The 22,524-nt window shown below is 45.2% G+C and overlaps 5 protein-coding genes across 9 annotated transcripts; 3 read left to right on the top strand and 2 right to left on the bottom strand.

Moving 5' to 3' along the window:
• The first annotated feature begins 280 nt into the window (after positions 1 to 280).
• LOC107277570 (putative cyclin-F1-2) lies at positions 281 to 1,483 on the top strand. The gene has a single exon (XM_015769013.1). It carries the CDS (start codon positions 281 to 283, stop codon positions 1,481 to 1,483), a length of 1,203 nt encoding a protein of 400 aa, XP_015624499.1.
• A 2,930-nt stretch (positions 1,484 to 4,413) lies between these two features.
• On the top strand, positions 4,414 to 5,670 carry LOC107275563 (putative cyclin-F2-1). The gene has a single exon (XM_015769653.3). The coding sequence runs from the start codon at positions 4,485 to 4,487 to the stop codon at positions 5,655 to 5,657; it is 1,173 nt and encodes a 390-aa protein (XP_015625139.1). The 5' UTR covers positions 4,414 to 4,484; the 3' UTR covers positions 5,658 to 5,670.
• A 2,438-nt stretch (positions 5,671 to 8,108) lies between these two features.
• On the top strand, positions 8,109 to 14,170 carry LOC4329930 (probable protein phosphatase 2C 21). Of its 4 annotated transcripts, XR_010739004.1 has the most exons (12): positions 8,109 to 8,943; positions 10,462 to 10,597; positions 10,705 to 10,768; positions 10,982 to 11,087; positions 11,264 to 11,372; positions 11,847 to 11,963; positions 12,075 to 12,198; positions 12,282 to 12,358; positions 12,435 to 12,487; positions 12,565 to 12,625; positions 13,161 to 13,215; positions 13,657 to 14,144. XR_010739004.1 is itself a non-coding variant. In XM_066307028.1 (11 exons), the coding sequence occupies exons 1-11, from the start codon at positions 8,234 to 8,236 to the stop codon at positions 13,852 to 13,854; spliced, it is 1,749 nt and encodes a 582-aa protein (XP_066163125.1). In that variant the 5' UTR covers positions 8,109 to 8,233; the 3' UTR covers positions 13,855 to 14,144. The 4 variants fall into 4 exon arrangements, 3 of the variants coding, with proteins under 3 accessions (XP_066163125.1, XP_066163126.1, NP_001403636.1); XM_066307028.1 differs by lacking the exon at positions 12,565 to 12,625; XM_066307029.1 differs by lacking the exons at positions 12,435 to 12,487; positions 12,565 to 12,625 and having other exon boundaries at positions 13,657 to 13,717.
• A 579-nt stretch (positions 14,171 to 14,749) lies between these two features.
• LOC4329929 (nicotinamidase 1) lies at positions 14,750 to 17,282 on the bottom strand. Its single transcript, NM_001416706.1, has 5 exons — positions 17,029 to 17,282; positions 16,211 to 16,394; positions 15,901 to 16,034; positions 15,629 to 15,814; positions 14,750 to 15,102 (listed from the first exon to the last, which is right to left on the bottom strand). The coding sequence occupies exons 1-5, from the start codon at positions 17,206 to 17,208 to the stop codon at positions 15,028 to 15,030; spliced, it is 759 nt and encodes a 252-aa protein (NP_001403635.1). The 5' UTR covers positions 17,209 to 17,282; the 3' UTR covers positions 14,750 to 15,027.
• A 342-nt stretch (positions 17,283 to 17,624) lies between these two features.
• On the bottom strand, positions 17,625 to 21,018 carry LOC4329928 (uncharacterized). Of its 2 annotated transcripts, none has more exons than NM_001424585.1 (6): positions 20,809 to 21,018; positions 19,958 to 20,049; positions 19,505 to 19,873; positions 19,316 to 19,401; positions 18,237 to 18,324; positions 17,625 to 18,115 (listed from the first exon to the last, which is right to left on the bottom strand). In NM_001424585.1, the coding sequence occupies exons 2-6, from the start codon at positions 20,013 to 20,015 to the stop codon at positions 17,985 to 17,987; spliced, it is 732 nt and encodes a 243-aa protein (NP_001411514.1). In that variant the 5' UTR covers positions 20,016 to 20,049; positions 20,809 to 21,018; the 3' UTR covers positions 17,625 to 17,984. The 2 variants fall into 2 exon arrangements, with proteins under 2 accessions (NP_001411514.1, NP_001411513.1); NM_001424584.1 differs by having other exon boundaries at positions 17,701 to 18,115; positions 20,813 to 21,010.
• Between the last annotated feature and the right edge of the window lie 1,506 nt (positions 21,019 to 22,524).

The raw sequence follows: 22,524 nt of genomic DNA, 5'->3' as shown, positions 1-22,524 counted from the left end.
TAAATTAACGACTCCAAAGTCCAAACACACGGGCTTTACCTCTAATCAACATCGTTAATTCGATCCTGATTCGGAAAACCGCGCGCGCTCTACATTTTGATGAATTCCTTCACGCGTGCGCAGCCTGATCAGAGTCGGATCGTGTCAGGCAGGTTAAAAGGCGAGAGCGCGACACCATCCTTCTTCCTTCCTCCCGCCACCACCACGAGCGTCCAACTTTCTTCCCGCCACCGCCTCCTGTCTCCTCTCGCTCTCCATCGATCTCACTTCCGGCGAGACCATGGGGGATTTGATCTTGGATCCCTACATGGAGGACGCGATCTTGGATCATCCCTGCCTCGCCGAACTTCTTGCAGATCAAACAGCTCTCCCATTGTTCCATCCTTTCTCCGGCGGAGCCACTCCGCAGATGGTGGATACCGACACCTTCCTCCGCGCCATCGGCGCGCTTCCTCCGCTTGCACCGCCACCGGCAGCTCCACTCGCACCGGCGCCACCGGATTCGCCCCGTACCCCTCACACCTACGGCAGCCTCCTCCCCGTCTACGGTGATCTTCCACCGCTCACCGGCGCCGTCGTCCAAGAGCCCTTGCCGCTGCCAGAAGGCGGCGATCACCCTGAGCCACCCAAGAAGAAGATCAAGGTCGCACCGCTGCTGCCAGAGCGCGCCGATCAGCCGGTGGTCACCAGCAACTCAGCGACGACGACACGGCCGCAGCTGTGTGCGCCCTACGACGACGAAATCGAGGCCACCCTACGTGCCATGGAGACGAACCCTGCGGAGCGGCCCTCGCCGTACTTCTTGGAGACGACACAGGGCGGGCGGATGACCGCGCTGGTGCGCGCCTCGATGATCGCTTTCATGGACGAGTTCAGCCAGTTCCACGAGCTCGCCGACGGCACGCTCCAGCGCGCCGCCTACTTCCTGGACCGCTACCTGTCGGTGACGCCCGAGTCGGACGACGCGCTGCAGCTCCGCCTCGTCGGGGCCACGGCCGTGTTCCTGGCGGCCAAGTACGAGGACCAGTACACCCTGAGGAAGATCGACGCCAGCATGGTCGCCGCCCGGTGCGGCTACACCAGCGAGACGAGGCACAAGATGGTGTCGATCATGGAGACCGAGATGCTCGCCGCGCTGGGCTTCAACCTTGGCGGCCCGACGGCGTACACGTTCGTGGAGCACTTCACCAGGTACTACGGCGACGGAGAAGAAGAGGAGCTGTTGAAGGAGGCGGCGCATCGGTTCGCCGACGGGTCGCTGCTGACGTACGGGTTCCACCGCTACCTGCCGTCCATTGTGGCGGCGTCGTCGATCTTCCTGGCGAGGCTGGACGTGCTGGGGCATGAGCCATGGAGCCAGGATCTCGCGGAGCTGACAGGGTACAAGGCCATCGACTTGATGGGCTGCGTGTGCGACATGTACAGTCAAATCGCATGTCCTCGCTTTGCTCTCTTCCAAGAGTACTTCTTCGAGAATCCATAGCCAATGTATCTATAGGAAGAACATGAGTCTGTAAAAGCTTATGTAAAAAAAAGTCTGTAAAAGCACAACCATGCAATGATGCAATGCATGATGGCTTCAATTTGTAGAGTTCGTATGTACATCGATCTATAAGTCCAAACTTGTGAGTTTTGGTTGAAATATATATATGATTCATCAATTCAAAAAATACTAACTTTTCGTACTTGGTTTCTGTACATCTTGATCGATCTGTACCGTCTCTCTTCTTCCTACTGGCCTACTGCATGTACACGCATTCGCGAACTCGCAACTTCTCGTGCCACCTGCCACGTGATATGCTGGTAGTATCTGTTGCGCTAGGACGCACGTACACAACGGCTGAACCACATAGCCAAGCTTCCTTTTTTTTTAACGAATCAGCATTCAGGTGCGCCAATTTCATTGAATATACTGGAGGAAAAAACTGTATAGGAACAAGAGATTTACAAAAGGAAAAGGAAGGGGAAAATATTTTCTAAAAAAACTAAGGATTGATATGTGCAAGGCATTTTGTTACTGCTAGAGCCCAAGTTTTGGTCTCCTCCTTTATTTTCGTAGTGATGGATATTGTCGAGAGCTCTATGTGTTCAAACACACACTCTATTGTTTCTCTCCTTTTATATCTCTCATGTCATTAGTAGTAGCAGCCTGCAAACACCTTTCCTGCACACCAGGTATGGACTGTAGCGGGAATCTAGCTGGTCGGCTTCATGTGTTCTTGCACATCCAGTTTGCGAGCATGCATGTTCCATATCCTTCTCGTATATCTACGGTCCACGAGGAGGTGGAAGGTTGCCTCCAAAGTGTGTCTGCAGTAGGCATTAGGTGTTTTTTTGGACATCCTCGAATCACTTATTTGTCTAACGTCCAGTCCCTATTATGGATCACAAGCTAGGCGAACAGCTTATATTTGTTTGATGCCCACGCATAGTTTGTGCTAGTGGATCCAAGGAACTTTTTTTTAGGTGGAACCAGGTACTCTTCATGATTTGTGAGCTGCACGCTTTGAACTGTTGCCCACAGGATCACTAGTTGCTCCAGAAGCTCAGTTGTCATGGCTACAGTATTGAGAGGTTTAGGTCTCGTGACCAGGTATTATCTGCGATGACATTTCTCAAGGTTCTATTCTTCGTTTTGGAGATTGCGTATACGTACACTTGTGGCATGACTTCCTTCGAGTGGCGACCATGCATCCAGGCCGAGTCCCAAAAACGTGATGCTACTCCGTCCCCAACGGTTATCATCGTAATCACGAAGAGTATTTTATCGGTTTCATCACATGGGGTATCCAACCCAACCCATGCCTTGTTTGAGGATTCCTATTTATGACATAGCCATTTGACATGTAGTGCTAGTGCGAAGCTTTCTAGATTTAGCGCGTCCAGGCCGCCATATATAGGCAACTGGTGAGCATGATCTTTTTCAGTTTACTTTGCATTTCCCGCCCATTATGTTTTCCTGACCCACTCATAGGAAGCTCTTTCGTTGTTTGTCAAGCACTTTTATAGATTCTTTGGTAAATTTAAATGTTATTAGGACATAGACTAACTGCGGGGAAAACACTGACTTGACCAAGGTGGTGCGCTAGCTAGCCCCATGTTTCTTTCCCGCCAAGCGGCCATCGTTCCTGTTGATTTATCGAAGAGTGGTTGCAGGTCTGCCTTGCATGTGCAATCTCCCAACGGTGAAAGGTAGTCCCAGGTATTTTATTGGTAGTAATGTCCGCGTCGTTGGTATGTTCTTTGGTACATCGTCGAGATCTATGTTCTCACACCTAATGAGTGCCGTCTGCGATTTTTGGATGTTTGTACAAAGTCGAGCTTTCGGAGCCAAATTTTTTACACGGATTGAACAAAGTTTCGGGGCCAGGCTTTCTGATATTGCTTACTCCCAATAATACATATAATCCACAGTGTTATTAGATAGACAAAACAAACTATGTATTTTCTCTAACTCTATTTTATATTAGATTTACACCAATATTTAGTTTGATAATGATCGAATTCACATTCAGAACAATTTTCTCTATATGCTCTAATCAAATCCAGTAAAAATCTGCAGGGGTGCACGCACGTTCATCAAATTGCTCTGATCAGACGAAAGCTTAGCCTGCATTCGTTTGCAGGGCTTCCCAACTTCCCCATCTCGTTTGGCACAATTCAGGACTAATTAATCAATTAATCGTTCTTAAGTAATTTTGTTAATAGTGTCTCTACCGTGTTCCTTAGAGAAATAGATGTATTTTAAGAATTTAAGAACAGTAGACTTTTTTTTTGTGTGTTCCGGTGTATATGGAATGGAGTTATTATCCTACCCAAAATGGTATTGATCGGTGAATTAATTTACAGCGCTAGAAATTAATTCCATTGCAGGACAGAGATCCAGTCGGAGTGAAGAAAAGGAAAGACACACATATGTGAGAAACCAAGTTGCCGTTTTTACGCGCTTCTTTGATGGATTTTTCTTGCGTTCGTGTTTGAGTTTTGATGACTCCAGAACGATTTGAAAACATTAACCTGATACCCAATTTTCTTGTACCCAAATTCACACGGACGCCAAAAGGAAAAAGAAGAAAGAAACGCTTTCGTAAGTCGACATACTAATTCAGGACTATAAACAATCAACTAATCATCATTAAGAAATTACAGCTATCCGTTAATCCCATCAGGAATTTGGGACAGAGTCGGAGACCGAAATAGGAAAGGAACACAACCTAATTCCAGGTTTTATACAGCCTAGTACGGGTTCACACCGATTCGCTTGGTTCAAATCAAATCGATCAATACGATCCCGATTCGGAATTGCGCGCGAAGCCTGGCCTGAATCGGATCGAACACCCATGGTGGCAGCCAGGATAAAAGGCGAGGAGCGCAGCGCGACACCATCACCATCGCCTCGCCAGTCGCCACCAGCGTGTGCAAGTTTCTTCTTCCACCACTAGCCTCTGCTCTCCCACTGCTCCGGCGAGCGAGCGAGAGCGACCATGGATTCGATCATGGAGCCCTACGTCGCCGACCTTCTCGCTGACGACATAACGGCCTCGATGGTCGAGCTCTTGTCCGGCGACGGCGGCGCGGCGCAGATGGATGTCGGGGTTCTTGACGCGTACCTCCGCGCCATCGGCGCGCTCCCGGCGCATCCAGCGGCGCCCGGCGCCGACCTGGCCGCCGCCGCCGAGGTGGAGTCCATGGCATCGAATGATGACACCAACGGCAACTGGGACACGAAGGTGGATGCCAAGGTGCCCTCTGCTTTTCTTCCGCCGCCGCCGGGCTTTCCTCCGCTTCCCGTTCCAGCGCTGGCCGACGAGCCCGTGTACGCCGCTCCCGTCGACGAAGGCGACGCTATCAGGGCGTTCATGCAGCAGCTGGAGTGGAGCGAGCAGTACAACGGCGACGACGACGCTCCGGCCCCCGACGACTCCATGGCGTCGCGCCCGCAGCTGTGCGCGCCCTACGACGACGACATCGACGCCAACCTCCGTGCCATGGAGAAGGACGCCGCCGAGCGCCCGTCGCCGGACTACCTCGACACGGTGCACAACGGTCAGATCAGCGCGGCGTCACGCGCCTCCCTCGTCGCCTGGATGGGGAGGCTCACCCACCGCTACGAGCTCGCCGCCGGCACGCTCCACCGCGCCGTGTCCTACTTCGACCGGTTCCTGTCCGCGAGAGCCCTGCCGAGCTACACCGAGCACCAGCTCAGCCTCGTCGGCGCCACGGCCGTGTACACGGCGGCCAAGTACGAGGACCAGGGGACGGTCTTCAAGCTGGACGCCAGGGAGATCGCCAGCTACGGCGAGTTCGCGTCGGCGCAGGAGGTGCTCGCGATGGAGAGGGAGATGATGGCGGCACTGGGCTATCGGCTGGGCGGCCCGAACGCGGAGACGTTCGTGGAGCACTTCACCCGGTACAGCAAGGGGAAGGAGGAGCTGCGCGTGCAGCGGCTGGCGCGCCACATCGCCGACCGGTCGCTGGAGAGCTACGGCTGCCTGGGCTACCTGCCGTCCGTGGTGGCAGCGGCGGTGATCTCCATCGCGAGGTGGACGCTGAACCCGCCGGGCGCGCTGCCGTGGAGCTCGGAGCTGCACGAGCTGACGGGGTATAGCTCTCAGGATATCTCCAGCTGCGTCCTCACCGTGCTCAACACGCAGTGATCAGCCGGTGATGGATGGATAATAGTTACAAGAATCTGGCAAGAAATGTATTTTTGTAATTTGTGAACACATTGGCAAAAAATGTTACATTGTGTTGTTCACAATCATTGTCTCAGAAAGATTGCTTCTAGATTTATCAATCTGGATTCATATGGATGTACAACAAATGTAACCGTGCAATGTTTCAATTTAATTAATTCATATTAATCTATGTTGTCAATTTTTTTATAACTATTTAGCTAACATGCAAACAATGAGAGGATATTTTCTCGAGGGATGAAAATCCATATCCCTTCTTCGAGGATCCATAGCCAATGTATAGAAAGAACAAGAGAGTCTGTAAAAGCACGAGCATGCAATGCATGAATATGATGGCTTACATTGATCTGTAAACCCAAAACTGTGTGTGTTATTTGGTTGAAATATAGGAGTATGTGATTCATCAATTCAAATTTACTAGCTTTTGGTAGTCTGATCTCTATATATTGTATACACTTTCGTTTCTTTCTCCTACTGGGCATGCATTGGCGAACCCGCAATGTCTAATGCGCACGTTTGGAATTTCGGTTCGAAATTCAAACCCTCCCCTGACACAAAACTATGTCCGACTTGTGTGTGTGTGTGTGTGTGTGTGAATTTAGCAAATTTTATTTAAATTCGATCAACATTGGAAATTTGAGCAATATTTATCAAATTTGAATAAATTTTGCTAACTTCACAATAGTTTGTTTTGTTTGAAATTTATGGGAGGGGGATTGCAAGGTACGGCGGGTTCACGTCGGCGCAGGACGTGTCCCTCAGTCCCTCACGGAGAACGCCCGTGGTCGCGGCGCTCGACTACCGGCTGATCTGCCAGCGCGCCCAACCGCGGACGCATTCGAGACTTCACCCGGTGCAGCCGAGGAGAGGAAGAACGGCCGACGGCGGGTGCAGCTCAGCTGGCGCGCGACGTCGCCGACCTGTCGCTGATCAACTACGGCTGCCTGGCTACCAGCTGCCGTCCGCGGCGGCGGCGGCGGCGATCTTCATCGGGAGGTGTTCGCTGAACGGAGCTGCATGCTGGAGCTGACGGGGTACAGCTGCATATCTCCTCGCCATGTAGAACGCGGTGGTCGATCGGTTGATCGAGGACGAGATTGGTAGGACTGTAGGAGCAGATATCCCTTGTAATAAACAATGTTATGTTAATTCGTTCATCATGGTTGCCATGCAATGCAACTTGAGTTTTTTTTTTCTTTTTGCCCCCTCAGCAAGATCCTACAATCTTTATTAACACGGCCCAGATGTTGTGTACATCCATATTTGAGGTATGAATTTTAAACTTAGACTCTAAGGAATATTTCTTCTATGTTATCTAAATAGTTATAAAAGATATTATTCCACAAATATATAAGTCAAAACTCAACTTCTACCAGGAAAAAAAACAAATTAAACTATAGCCTAGTTAACGGATAACCACCATTAATTTTGTTTTTTTTTCAACTTGTATAAATTGAATTTGATCTTGCACGTATATTCGTGGAATGATCTATATTAATCTATTTTGTTTATATTTTCGTATTCGAATGACATGTAAATAACTAGAAGGAGTCCTCTAGTGAGTGAGTTTAGAATTGTTTCCCCATATTTGTAACTTGTGGTTTTTTGCCCTTCTGAATGTGTACAACAAATGTTACACATCCTTTGTAACATATGCATTGTTTCAATTTACTGTAGTTCGTTTTCGTTGGTAAGTGGCAACATATATACACCATTATTTAGTCGTTGCATTTCATTGAGGGGATAAAATTCAAACATTTGTCATGGCAGGAGCGAGATAATGTTGTACTAATCCGGTAATCCCTGTACAGTTTTTTCTCTGTTTTTCTCTAGGAGGTTTCTCTGAGCTCCACATTTCCTGTAACATCTTAACTGGGAAAATTAGCGCATCATGTGCAACGAAACTTTATTGTTAGTGTAGGATAAGAGTGAATTAGTATAGTTCATTAATCACAATTTGGTTGCATAATAATTGGCATTGAACCAGCACTCCAGCAGTAATAAACCATACTGCGTGACTCATAACTTGTTTTAAGTACATGAATAATATATAAATCAAGTGTTCTTTTCCCCCTTTTTCAACTCCGTGCTTGCGCTTTTAAACTGTTAAATAATGTTTTTAAAAAGAATTTTTATAGAAATTTTGCTTTAAAATCTATATTAATTTAATTAAAAATTAACTAATATTTGATTAATTATGTGCTAATTCGTCGATCTGTTTTATACGTCTGTTGTAGATAAAGCTAGATTCAGTCCTACTCATTATAAACGGGCCAAATTTAGGCCCACATAGGAGTTTAAACGGTCTGAATTTAGGCCCAATACTTCCGCGGACTAAAACGAGGGCCTGTTTTGTGATTATTGGTGGGCCTAATTCTGGCGCGATAAGCGCAGCCCGAGTCCACCAGAGCTGGAAATTCCCCATTCCCATCCCACCGCCGCTGCTCCACCTCCCCACACGTCGTCCACGTCCGGCCGCCGCCTGCCGCGCCGCGCTGCCGGCGCCGCCATGGCCGGGGCTCCCTCCGTCTACGCCAATGTCTCCTGCTCCTGCTCCTGCTCCACGCGCCGTCGCACACCGCGTGCTGCCTTGCAACCGCCGCCGCCGCCGCTCCACCTCCCGCATCGGCCACCGTCGCCCTCGCCGACATGGCCGACCCGGATTCCTTCTTCCGCCGCTGCCGCGTGCTCCGATGCTCTCGTGGCGTGGCGCACAGCTCGGGCGGCGAGCCCGCGAGCGCGAGGAGGCGCTAGCCTGGACCCCGGAGGGGAGGGGTGAGGCTGTGATTGTGCGGCGGCCGGAGCAGAAGACGAAGGGGGTGGAGCTAAGCGGCCGACGACGGCGAGCCCGGCGGCGCGTGGGCCTCAATGCAGCTCCTCGGGGCTCCTCCGCCTGTACTCCCGAGCGGCTCGGCGGCGCCGACCAATACCCCGGCTACGGCGGCGGCGGAGGAGGAGGAGGAGGAATCCCTCCTCGAAGGCCACAAGGCAGCGCGCGAGTGGGCCCAGGTGCACGGGCAGCACGAGGGGCGCACCTGGGCCGTCGGATCAGGCGCAGCAGCCACGTTGGGCCAATCCAACGGACGAGATGCGCCCGCTCGGGCCGAAGACGGAAGCTTTGGGTTGGTTTTACTACTTTTTGTGCCCCACCTCCTCTTGCATGCAAGGCTTTGGCTCCTCTCACCCACTTTTGCTTCGCAACCACAACAATTTTCACAAGTCACAAGCGCAGCGGAATCGCGGAGAGGTGAGGGCTTGATTTGATCTCTCTCCCACTCTCTCCTCCTCCTCCTCCTCCTCTGCTTTCCTCTGCTCCAAGACAACCGTGAGATTTCTTCTCTTCTTCAATGTCCATGTGTTTGTGTTGGTGATGCTGTTGCTAGTAGCCGCTGCTCTTCTAGTTCTTGCTGTTTCGTTTCGTTCGCCGTGGTCCTGTGGAGTACTTGATCGAGACCATTGGGTGTTGTGTTTGTCTTCGATCTTGAGACGATTCTGTGAGAGTTTTACTCTTGGTCTGGAATGCTGCGGCCTGTGTTCTTGCGTTGGTGTGTGTTGATGTTGTTGCGGTTGGTTTTGAAGTTGGTCTGTGTTCTTGCATTGGTATGTGTTGATGTTGTTGCGGTTGGTTTTGAAGTTGGTGGTGGTTTTCTTTGAGGAGGGAGGGTGACGAGCACCGAGGGCCATGGTGATCTCTTTCCCCTCTTTTTTCTTCGTTTTCTTGCTTGCTCTTGTTGTTGCTGTTCCTGCTGCTTTCGAAGATGGTGGCAGTTTTCTTGGAGGAGAAGGAGGTGACGAGCACCAACCTATGGTGATCTTCGTTGTCTCCTTTTATTTTCGATCTTACTTATCATTCTTCTCCACCTTGTTCCTGTTGTTGCGTCTACTGCTGCTTCCGTGTCGCTGCTGTTGCGGTTCGCATGGTCTCTGTTGGAGGAGGTGGTAATCTGTAATTCTGTATCTGTCCGTCTTCTTGCAACTGGATAGTGTTCATCAGTTCATGAGTTCATCCTTCATCGTAGCACCCGTTTCTACCTACGCATTTTCTTGATGTTTCTTTTCCTGGCGTTATCGATGTAAACATGGCCGCTCGATGATCTATATCTGCTCGTCTCTATCGTTTACTTATTTTGGTATGTTTTTCCAGATTCTTTCTGCGTGTAGGTGTGCTTTCCTCTCTTTTTTTTTCCCACACTGGGTTTTGACGTTCTGTTGATTCCTCTTATTCTTGTTGATTCTTGATGATGCTGTGCACGCGGAAACTCGGTGATCTTGATTTATAACCTGTCCGTTCTTGCTGTTGAGTGCCAGCGAGCAGTGTTACTCTGTTTTTCATGAAAGTACTTTTCATTCAGTAGATGTTTACATCCATAGATGTATGAGTCTCTTAGTTCTTACTTACTATCAAGCAATCAAGTTCAAGCCATCTTTATTTGCAGCTCACATTAAATGGTCTAACACTTGATGATGTTTCACTTCCCCAGTATGGTGTGAAGTGCGATTCTGTTAAGTAGTTTGTTACCCGGCACCAGGTGTTACTGAAATTTGAGTGGGAAATCTTAGCCTGTGATTATTTGTCCCCTTTCATATCGTGTGCACTGCAGGCTGCTGCATTTGTTCTTGGCACAAACTTTGGAGTTTTTATTTTTGTTCTGAAATGCTGAAGCCATTTTTCATGGTCTTCTTAAGTCTTAGTGACCCTGATCAGTATTGAACAATGTTTGGTTCAACAGATAGTACAATAGTGTGTTCACATTAGTCCTTACAGGAAAGAGGCTTCTGCCATGGGTGCATCTCCCAGCCGTCCACTAGAACAATCACCATCATCTAGTGAAGGAGAGAATCACAGAGTTAAGTATGCCTCATATACTACGCAAGGATTTCGCCCGCACATGGAAGATGCAGTGAGTAATCTTGCACTCTTTTAACCAATTTTATGGCCATAAGGTGTTTACCTGTAAGTAAATGTGATCAAACAACAAGCTTGATTTGTACCTTTCGTATTATCTAGCTTGCAGTTGAACTAGATCTAGATGCGACCACGTCATTCTTTGGTGTTTATGATGGCCATGGAGGTTTGATCTTCATTCTCATCTTTTCTAACAAATGTCAAACAATTCATCTGTTAGACCACTTCACGCGTTGGTTAAAATATCATAGAAGTCACAATCCTCTATAAAGAAAGGACGGCGTTTCCTATTAGGAACATAATAACAGTTGATTCATCCTTCAATCCTTCGTTCTCTATCTGTACAGTCATGCTGAGTTTTTTACCTTTTTCTATTCAGGAGCTGAAGTAGCAATGTACTGTGCAAAACGATTTCATACTATGCTTCTTGAGGATGTAGACTATATCAACAATCTGCCCAATGCAATTACGTCTGTATGCTTCAGGTTATTTTCTACATAATTATTTCATGTACTCTACATATTTTGTGCACTCATGTTTCTCAATAGTGGAAAACGGAAGGACAAGTGTTCATAATTGCAATCATTTTCTTGAAAATATAGTACCATTTGCTGGATTAGCAAACATGAAAATATGTAATCACCTGCCTTCTTAATTGCAGACTTGATGATGATTTGCAACGATCAAATGAATGGAGGGAGTCACTTAATCCCTGTGCTAATCGCAATTGTCTCACTAACATTTGTGCTAATCTCCACCATTTCACAGAGGTGATATATAAACTTCGTGGTTGTTCTTTACACATCCAACTGCATTAAAGTTAATCATGATCTTATTTCTAGTTATCTAGTGCACATATTCTTATCTGCAAGAAGTATCTTGAAGGAATGTGTGATATGGATTCCATATTTTTCTCTCAAGATATGATGTGGAGTTCCGAGTGATATATTTCTCATACACACTCATCATATCAAGCACTTGTTTAATGTTTATGGAGTCAGAATCCAAAAGCTTGTTAAGTTCTTGTTGTACTTTAGTTGTTATCCTACTGCCCAAACTATGGTATTGTTTGATATGTCACTTTGTTGGACTCATCATGTCTTTCTTACATTTGTTCCCTTCTTTTATGGAGTATGGACATCATTTTTTTCTCTGGTGGCATTGCACACCTTTTTAGATTTTTTTATTTCGTGGAACTATTGAATTGTTAGTTTTACACTTCAGCTGGATTGTTGCCCCCTCAGGATTACGTTCCGCCGTCATATGAAGGTAGCACAGCATGTGTGGTAATCATTAGAGGAAATCAGATCATTGTTGGGAATGTTGGTGATTCTCGTTGCGTGCTTTCAAAGAATGGTCAGGTGCGTGACTTGTTTCTTGTGAAATGTCTTATTGCCTGGATCTTCTCTCTTGCCAAATGCAATAAATTGGTGCCTAATTATTATCTTTTTGTTTTTCTGTTGTGTCCATAGGCAATTAGTTTATCCTTTGATCACAAACCACACCATGAAGCTGAACGCGAAAGAATTCAAAGAGCAGGAGGACATGTATTTTTGCAAAGAATTCTAGGAATGTTAGCCACGTCCAGAGCGATTGGTATAATTTTATCTTATTTTCTTTTGGCTGTTTGTATAAAATCTGTAGCATTGTAATTGACATTTTCGTTACTACCATTGCAGGTGATTTTGCATATAAGCAGAACAGAAATATGCCTCCTTCACAGCAAATGGTGACATGTGTTCCTGACATTCGCGTCGTAAGTGTAACTATGCCATTTTAGATGACTATATATTTGTTTTCTTGGTCTGATCAGATGTCCTTATTTTTGTTAGGAAAACATAACTGATGATACTGAATTTCTTGTCATAGCAAGTGATGGTGTCTGGTAGGTCCTCTGCTATAAAATTAGTAAAGGTTATTTGTTGTTTTATGCTAGCTCCTGATTAAATAAATCTCTTGCAGAATATATCCACTCCAATGACAATTAACTTGCTTCTAAGACAGTATTGTTTTTTCCACAAGGGTTTGTACATTTGCTTTAATTAAAATTGGATGTGACCTGGACTGGTATATTATCTAGTTCACCACCATGTGTAGTTATGAATGTTTTTACGTGGTGAAGATTTTTGAATTCTTATTTTGAGTTAAATGTTATGTCCTTGGAGAGGCTGAATCTACTGAAAAGAGAGACATCTGTCATTCCCTGCACTAGCTGGGGTTTTATAGTATTCAGACAATTATTTAATTTGATGGTTTGGTATCTGACAGGCTTAATAAGTTGGAAATGACTGCAACGACCACTGGTCACCTTATATATCTGACTTATACTGCAAGATCATTCTTCAAGAACCATCTCACTAAATGAAACATTTACACCTGTAGGAATTGTGCTAAGATGTATCAGTGTTAATATTGATAAATGACAGCAATCTACCATATATTATCACAATCTGATATACGTTTCCCATTGGCAATGCTATGTCTCTTCCTTTTGTTTCTTCTACAGTTTTATTCATATTCACATAGTAAACTTAAATACATTTTTTTTTCTCTTTCAGGGATGGCATGAGAAATAACAATGTTGTTCAGTTTGTGCGTCAGGAATTACGTCCGGTGAGTCCTTCCTATTTTTCTCTACATGTCATGAAGTAATGCATTAAAAAAACACATGGCTTTTGCTTTGAAATTATGTTAGCAGGCTGGTTCTGTGATGAGAACACGAAGTGTAGTAGTTATATGCTTATTTAGTTGGTTGTAAGAACCTTGTTATCTTGGACTCCACCAAAAGCCGGGTTGATATGATCCATTTGTCTAAAAAACGCATCCTCTCTAGAAGTTCCTTTCATGCATGCACTCTTAAATTAAATCAATGAAAGTTTACTCCAGTTCTGAACACATGTGCATGGATCTGCTTCGTTTTGTTATCAAGAGATTGAAATCTAAAGTCTACATATGAAGATCGTAGGATGTTTTTCGCTGTTCATTCATTTGTTGCTAGAATTGTTATTATGCCCTTTGGCCTGTGCCTTGACGTATGCATGTTAACCAACACAGGGGGAGGAAAATCTACGCGAGACTTGTGAGAAGCTTGTTGGTCATTGCTTGCACTCAAATGACAACGCGACTGCCATACTGGTTAAGTTCAAGCCCATTGAGGAGGACCCCGATGAAGTTGCCAGTGCCAGGGATGAACATCAACACAACCCCGAGGGCGGTGATGAAAAACTTGACATCAACAATGACAATGACTAATCACTGGCCCTCCAATTTAGTGCACCTTAGTTCTTGCAAGGATCTTAGCTAGCTGCAGGGAGTTTTGGGGTTAGATCAGGAAAAGAAGGTCCAGAGAGTCCTATTTTTGTCCAAGGCGACGTTGATGGGATGCCACTAAGTACGTAGTATGATGCCATCAGTCCATTAGCATAGGAGACAGTCCGTTACATTTGTGCCTGAGAGTCACTTGGATTCGTTTAACGCACCTTTATCATTGTACTCTGGATTACTGAAGATTTTGGTCGATGTAGTAATACTCATTTCACAAATGCTCACCACCTTTTATAACTTCTCTAACTATGTGCATGACTGCATGCTATGCTAGCTATGTGATATATATGCTATGATGTATCTCCCATGCATAATTACCGGTTTAAAAGCCAACATGATCAGATTGGTTTGGACCGTTGGTTTGACACTGTCAAGGCATTGAACTGCAGCCGGTCAACCTGCTCAGCAACTCGGCTTCTTCCTCAAAGCAGAGGAATGTAGGATTCATATTTCATCAATAGAACCTTGTACTGATGATGCTCAGATCACATTGGAAACTTGTACTGATGATGATCTCATCTGTTCCTCTCTTGTTCAGTTGCTATGAGCCTCTTGAATAAACTAATGCGATGTATTTAGAATTTGTTGCTTGATTTGCTGCCAACTTGTGCTGACAGTTGCTTCTAAGCCGTAATGCGTGTTCTATATTGCATGATAACATGATATGAATCGTGTTATATAACAGCTTGTGTTTTTTTTAGATTATATGGCTCGATAAGTATATAATCATTACAAAAAAAGTTTCAGATTTAACTCCAAGCCCCGGGACACATCCAATTTGGGAATTCAACTGCTTTTGGCTCAGAAATAAGTGATCCCAGCTCATCCATACCAAATTCCTTAGATTAATTACGCACAACCGTGCACGAAACATTAGCAAAATATCAGTATTCTGTCCAACCGCAAATATATATCAGATTGTTGTACATTGAAGAGATAAAAGGAAGAAGTAAAGAAATATATGTCAGATTGTTGTACATTGAAGAGATAAAAGGAAGAAGTAAAGAGAACACTAGGATCATCGTCCCAGCAATAAAAACCAAACTAGATAATCGATCCAGGTCACTATTACAGTCTTGTGTTAGTTTTACACCTCTAATCTTAAATAATGATTCTGTCAACAACCTTTGCACCCCTGCTTTTTGCCATGTAAAGTCCCATGTGGTGCATTAGATCCTGCATCATTAGAAGGTTAAGCAGGTTAATCATAAAGTATGGATTTATGGAATACTCATTGATGTTTATTTTTATTGAAGGTAAAGTTGATATCATTATGTCCATGGAGTAACTATATAAGTAAAAAGGGAAATAAATGAATTCTGTCCGGGTTAATTTCACTTGTTAGATATCCATGTTTGGTGTTTTGTGCATCTGTGGTTTATTAAACCCTTGTGAGGATGACAACAAGATGATATCTTTAGTTCTTTACCCTGTTGAATATACCCGGCAATCACATTAAGGTCAAGTCTGCAAAGGAATGGATGAAGTGTTCTCATGATTGGTGAGACACGGTTTTGTAAGGAACTCTATATAGCATGGATGTGCAAACTGGAAAGTGTCCTATGCCTGATAGTCCAGAGAATAAAAACTAATAGATATCCTGTGGCAAAGAGTGCCCAACATGCTACAGATGTAAGAGAAAAGGTTCCATTCGTTATGTAAACCATACAGCCTCGTTAATTGGTTTTCAGTGATCCAATACCTGAGGATGAGCCAAGGTTCCTTGCATACTCCTGGCTACTTCAACTGGGAGGTTATACGTAGCACAACCCTCTGAATAAATGACAACATCTTCCAGCGGAGGCACTCGGCCAATGTTCCTGGCAGCCAAAGCTGAACTTGCAAAATCCAAAACACAAAAGTCTGTGCATATTCCTAAAACCAATACCTGCATCAAGCCAAATCACGGTTCATATACAACCACACTATTTTTCTTCTGAAGTACTCGAAGAGTAGCAGAACCAAATCACTCACGGTTTTGATCTGAAACTTCGCAACCCAATCTGAAAAAACATTTGAGCCATCTTTCTCAAATGCACCAAGATAACCATCAATACAATCCTTCCTCCTGATCGTTACATTTGGATCCTTTTCCAGCCACTCCAGAGCTGCAAATGGTAGAGATTAAATTTTGTCAGGCACCAAAAGAGGACCATAACGTGTTGCCATTCTCATGTCAGCGTTGGCAAAACCATCAATTGATCACTTCAGCCCATAACGAAAGAAGCTAAACATATCCGGTTAGGAGCTTTAAGTTGAGGCAACAAATTGAAGCGTGAACAACCTGGGACAAAATTTTCCTCGCCAGAACCAATTATACAGTGTGGCGGGAAAGGCGGCTCGGGCTTATCAGGGTAGTGGGTGTCAAGAAACGCAAAGACTGGCCAGTTCCTCTCGCAGAACACCTTGGCGAGCCTAGCGGCCTCATCCACCATCTTCTCTATCTGTTTGTTTGGCGTGACGGGGGCCTGAAAATGAACAAGAACAAGTAAATACTCACTAACACCAGTTCTAAAAACAATAATCATTAACACTAATTTAACAAGCCAACCAGTCACTAATAATAACATAAGCAAACAAATACTGGAGTAGTACTAGGCTACTAGCACGGTGAATGAGCCCAAAAAACAAAAAAAAAAAAACAAAACGAGTAAACTAAAGCAGATTGAGCATATGTCTTGGGAGATTCCAGCAGCGTGTTGATAAACGTAAGATGACGATTCACATGACGAGCAAGACCAAAACTTATATGGCCATATGGGTATATATCCTCGTATCCAACATGAGCAGCTTTGCAGCACGCAGGAACACTACGCTTGGTGGTTGCAAGAAGAGAATAGGACAATAAAGATCAAAACAAACAGGGAGTTCAAAACAAGGCAAAAGCCAGGAGGAGGATATTCCTCCGAGTAATCCAGAGTGGTCTATTCACTCGTGTCCCAATCCCCAGCACACAAGCAATTTTGGCCACGACGCCAAGCAGCGGCGCAGCCCAACCAACCAAGCGTGCCACCATCAATCCGCGTCGCGCGCGCGGTAAGGCACGGGCGAAGGAGAAGAGAGGGAGAGGGAGAGGCGTGGGGAGGGGGGGAGGTAGCTCACGAGGTTCCCGGCGCCGACGGTGCAGAACCCGTTGGAGACGTCGACGAGGACGAGCCCCACCACCTGCCCCCGCTCGCCGCCGCCGCCGGTAGCCAGGACGAGGTCGGCGTCCGCCTGCAGGGGCACCGCCGCCCGGAGCACTCCCATCGCGTCGGCGGCGCTGCTGGCGTCGGAACCCATTGCGCGGCGCGTGCGTGGCTTTCGGGTTGACCTCGAGCTCTCGAGCTATGGCCGCCGGTGTCTCGCCCCGTCGCGGACTCGCGGTTGCGACCGATCAATACATAAATAATCCTAGGCCTTGGTGAGTCGTCACGATCCAACATTTTTTTTTTATTTTTTTTTTGGTCTTTCCTCCCACCTTCCCCTGGGTGGATGACATGTGGGCCCGGGAGAACCAGCCGCAGAGGATGGAAGAACACGACGGCAAAAGGCTTCCTCGTCACGATCCAATTTGAACAGCGAACGTCAAATTTTGAACAGGGAACGGCAAATTCATCCAATCCGAACTGGGAATCGATGCAAGGTGGTCAAGTGGATGGCTGCGTTCAGATGAACCTAACATTGTATTGACCAAGCTGAAACTCTGAACAAAATATAAACAGGAAATCAAACACATGTGCACGCATTCGTAATAGAGGAAGTGGCACACGCATGTACTTCTGCAGAATCCTTACACTACAGTTTACTACTACTACCATTTACACAATGGCTTAATGATGGGTATTTCAGCCAAGACACAGAACATAAAGGAAGCTAAAGTTGCTTCCGCTACTTGGGTTCTTCCTAAAGTGTGAATGATTATCACACCAACCACATACAGCAGAACATCTAGGATACTAGTTACTACTACTACTACTACAAATAAACTGCTCCTGAGCAAGTAGAGTTTGCAAAGAGGATAATGATGATAATAGCACTGTTCTGAGGTCTTTTCAAGTGGGGCAGATTAGCATTCTTCAGTTCATTCCAGGCTCCAGGAGTGGTAGCTCATCTCTCAGCTGAAACTCAACGGGATTGTTCTCAAGAAATGGGTAGTAGTCAAGCTCGTCTTCCGTGAAAGGATCTTCAGCCAGCTTCATTTTATCACCTGGAGGGGCAAACATCCATACAGATTATAAGGAAGAAATCGAGACGATGTTGTTGATGGAAGCACTGGAAAGCAGAGATGAGAGAACGGCATGAATGTGTGCAAGGAAGAAGAAAGAGACCTGAACTTGAGCGACGCCTATTGTTCTCTGGAAGAATCTCAGGTTCCAGCTCCATCTCTTTTACTTCTTCAAAAAACGCTGCTACCACCTATATACATTGAAAAACAATTAGCATTGCATCTGCGTTGCTTGAGATAATCACATAACATATTGGAGATCAAGAAGAAAAGATACAAGAAAGCAAGAAATGTTATCGACATAGAGCAAGACATAATTTATCCCTAGAATAACATGTTGCTTCAGACTTCAGAGCATGAATGAATGACCGAGCAGTTCATCAAACAGAACCATGTACAGACAGAAGAACATACCACAATTAATAACCATCAAACATTTTAACTGTTACTGACCCATGACGGTATCATGGATGTTCTCTGTTGTTAGCTATTAAAATACATGTAAGGTTTTCTCATCCATGAGTTAACTTTTAGCGAAACCAATGTCATACCGAATCATAGAAGTCCCCTTTCTGGCTTCTTCTGATGCCAGTGAATACTATTATTAAGCATAAATATAAATAGAGGAACCACAATGAAATAAGTCAGCCAGCTTGGAAATAAATAAAGACAAGCACTACTGGTAGCAAAAGGGAATCCATCAATATCCAGATAACAGTTTCATTCAGGGAATAGTATAATTCAGAATAGACTTTTTTTTCTCTTAATATAAGAGAATATTACAGGGAAATAGCCCAATTAAGCTTGTCAAATGACAGATAAAATAACAAGAATAAGCTTGTCAAATGATACCACCACTATTGTTTTGCGACAGAAAACATAAAATACTGGCCTAGTCATTAATTTACTATGTACCCATTAGTTATCTTCTTGTGTCAAATGATACCACCAGGCATCAGCTACTGTTCACGCAAAAGGTATGTAGAGATCAAGCAATACTTGAGGCTCTTCTAGATTCAATAAATTATCAGCCAAGCTAGTTAGCCAAGTTAGGTAGTGTATTTGTACATAGAAAAAATCAAAAGCTTTCTTCTTCGACCTTGAAATTCAAATCCACAGAAATATTTCAAAAGTAAAAGCAATCTGGAAAAGTCTGAACACTGTGCTCTTTGAAATACATACCTCAGATGGAAAAAGCACATGATCAAATACCGCGTCTGGCCAGTCGTGCAATGCTGACATTATTTTCTCCACCTTCTTCTTGACACCTGTGTAGAATGAACAATAACAAAACAAGTTATCTCATTATCTGAGCCTACTGAAAGCAAAAGGGTTCTATGGCATATTGAACTGCAGGAAGTGAACTCTTACGTTTGTCTTGACTGTCCTTTTCCAACTTCTGAGAATCATTCCCAGTGAAGTGGGTGCCCTCCACCCCATCCTTAGCCCATTCATGACATTTTGCGGTCTCATCAGAAAAGATTACAGTCTTCTTCACTGGGTTCTTGGTGGCCTCATGGCTGCGAAGAGCAGTCTTCTTCAAGGTAGTGCCATCAGAAATGTTGCGCCCTCGGGGCTTGGCGGTGTTGGACACGTCCTGCAGGGGCTTCCGCGTAGACACCGGGGGCTTGCCAATGTTGGATACATCCCTCAGGGCCTTCTTCTCTTGAAGCCCTTGCTTTGCTGCTAATGGCTTCAGTGGCTTGGCCTTCAATCCATCAGCCCTCTTGCCAGCAGGCCCTGCACACATGGACCAAACATGTCAGTCATTTACCACAGGAAATCCTCCTTGTGATGAATTAGTCAGATCAAAAGCAGCCTTACCCCTATGGATATGCAGGTTCTCATCAAGAAAAACAGCTGTTGCAGTTGGGGCAGCCATCACAAATCAGCAAGCTTTTCTTCCTCAACCTTGCCTGAAAAATTCTAGGTACTGAGCAAAGGGGGAAAAGACAAAATTGCTAGAGAAAAACAATAAGCAGTATATATTACACATTTTGTTCTACAAATTTTGCACATGGTCAGAAAAATATTAGTTCAACTTGTAGCATAACAACATATGGTTGCTGAAGGAAACCAGGATTTCACATACATTCTGCATGAGTCCCCATTTCTCCAACAGATTTTCAGCAAAATATCAGAAATATTTTGCTTTGCGTTCTAAACTACTCCCTCCGTTTCATAATGTAAGTCATTCCACCATTTCCCACATTCATATTGATGCCAATGGATCTAGACTATATCTATCTAGATTCATTAGTATCAATATGAATGTGGGAAATACTAGAATGACTTATATTGTGAAACGGAGGAAGTAACAGATTAGACGGCGCACCTAGAGTCTTCAAGGGACACAGCCGTTTCTCCAACAGATTTGCAGCGACAGCTCAGAAATATTTTGCTCCGGGTTCCAAACTAACAGATTAGACGACGCACCTAAAATCTTCCAAGGGACCCGAGCCATACGTATTTCATGAAATTAGCAGGAGCAAACAAATCCCCAATAACATGCCAGTTTGCACGAATTGGACCGGAATGTTGCGGATAACCTAGGGTTTGGATTCGGTCACCAACAACCAAGAAACGAGCAAGATAGGGCAAAATTTTCCTCGATGACGGGAAAAAAAAATTCAAGACAACGCGTGACCAATCCAAGAGAAAGCCCCAGTGCTTACCTACCAGGTAGAAGAGAAACCCCGCTCCGGATCGATCTCCGCCTAAACTCCGGCACAGCGGCGTCGAGGACGAGGAGGAGAAGAGCGCGCGGGGGCGGCGGGAGAAGGGCGCGATCGCGGTTCGATTCGGCGGCGGCGCTTCTCGCCTTGGTCGGCGTGGGGGTTTTGCGTTTCTTGGCGTGGAGAGGAAAGGGGAAATTTTTTTGCTTTGCGCGTGGGAGAGAGAAGGATCGGGAAGAGGAAGACGACGTAAAAGGCGAGGCGGGTTGTGCAACGGTCGGATTCTGGATGGGCCGCCGACTTACCGTTGTGACACACGGCCCATCTACATGGGCTCCTCCGGCCCATATAAATGGGCTTCACCGGCCCAAGATGGCTCACCGAAACCCTAACCAGGCAGCCGCCGCGACTGGCTATATATATACTCATACTTGCTCAGGAGTAGAGACAAGCATCGCCGGCCGCCGCTCCTTTCAAATCATATTCATTCTATCTCTATCGTGTGCTTTTTATCATCGTGGTTTGTAGTCGTGTGCGTTTTATTTTCGTAGTTTGTGTAATTGGTTTGATTCGTTGAATTTTCGGGGTGGTTTTGAGTTGTTCGTTTCTTTCGATCTGGATTTTTTTTTTGGGGGGTGCGGATTTGCAAGATCAGCTTCTTGTTTGGATCTCGAGCACACGCACACGGTCCAGGCAATCGGCATATGGTCTGCCATCTTGCGAGATTGAAATCGAGCCAGCTTAAACTCACCTGGATCTGACCCTCGGTGATTTTCTGGGCCCTTTCGGCTGGCACATGCCCCTCGTCTTCAAAATATTCGAGATTTGTCTTTTTGTTCTTGGTTATAGATCTCGAAGCAAAGCAAACGCACTCTGTCCCAAGACTTGTCAGTGTTTTGTGGCAATTTCTTCGTTTGCGAGAAGGATGTTCCGAGAATCTCGTACGCCGGTGAGGTTTCCCGTGATCTGGCCGAGGTTTTCTGGATACATTCAACGCGGAAAGCTGCTTTTAATTTTGTTCCAATTTGCTGTCTTTGTTGTAGGTCTGCACCAAATTCGATCTGAATGTCCTTGTGAAGCGTGAAATCAAATTTGGAATAACATAGTACGGAGTAGTGCAGAACCGAAATCCGCATGAAAGTACTCTGTATCTGTTATCTGATAAACTGAGAATTTCGAATAAACCGGAACATAAGCATTATTATTATATGAAAAACGGAGCATTGAAAATTTCGTTATGAAAAACGGAGCATTGAAAATTTCGATGTTATGCTCGTCTGGTAGACGAGAAGCTTATTTTTCGAAGATATATCTTCCAAATCCCAATTATGTTTGCGCCTAATTCAGACGCTCCCACTCCTTGAGGGCTTGCCGGCTCGTTTACCTACATTTTTTGATTTACCGAATTTTATTAAGGTAACAAACTTTTGCCAACTGCCAGTGTCAGTTTGTCACTATCAACATTTGGTATTTCAGGAAGTTTACTTGTGTACCTATACAAAAATTTAGAAAGATTGCAAACTAAACATCTAACATTGACAAAAAATTATTAACGAGTCTACCCAGATTTTGCACTGTCAAATTTTAAGAAGATTAATTTATCAACAAACTGAACTAGGGCTTAAGTCATGGATAAATTCACTCGCACTCACGGGCCAACATTACGCTCAACTGGCTTGTGGGCCTAAATTATGGCTGCTGGAATTGCTCGAACTG

This window comes from Oryza sativa, chromosome 2 (genome assembly GCF_034140825.1).
Source record: "Oryza sativa Japonica Group chromosome 2, ASM3414082v1".
NCBI classification, from domain to species: domain Eukaryota; kingdom Viridiplantae; phylum Streptophyta; class Magnoliopsida; order Poales; family Poaceae; genus Oryza; species Oryza sativa.
This window is presented reverse-complemented; position numbering and strand designations above follow the sequence as displayed.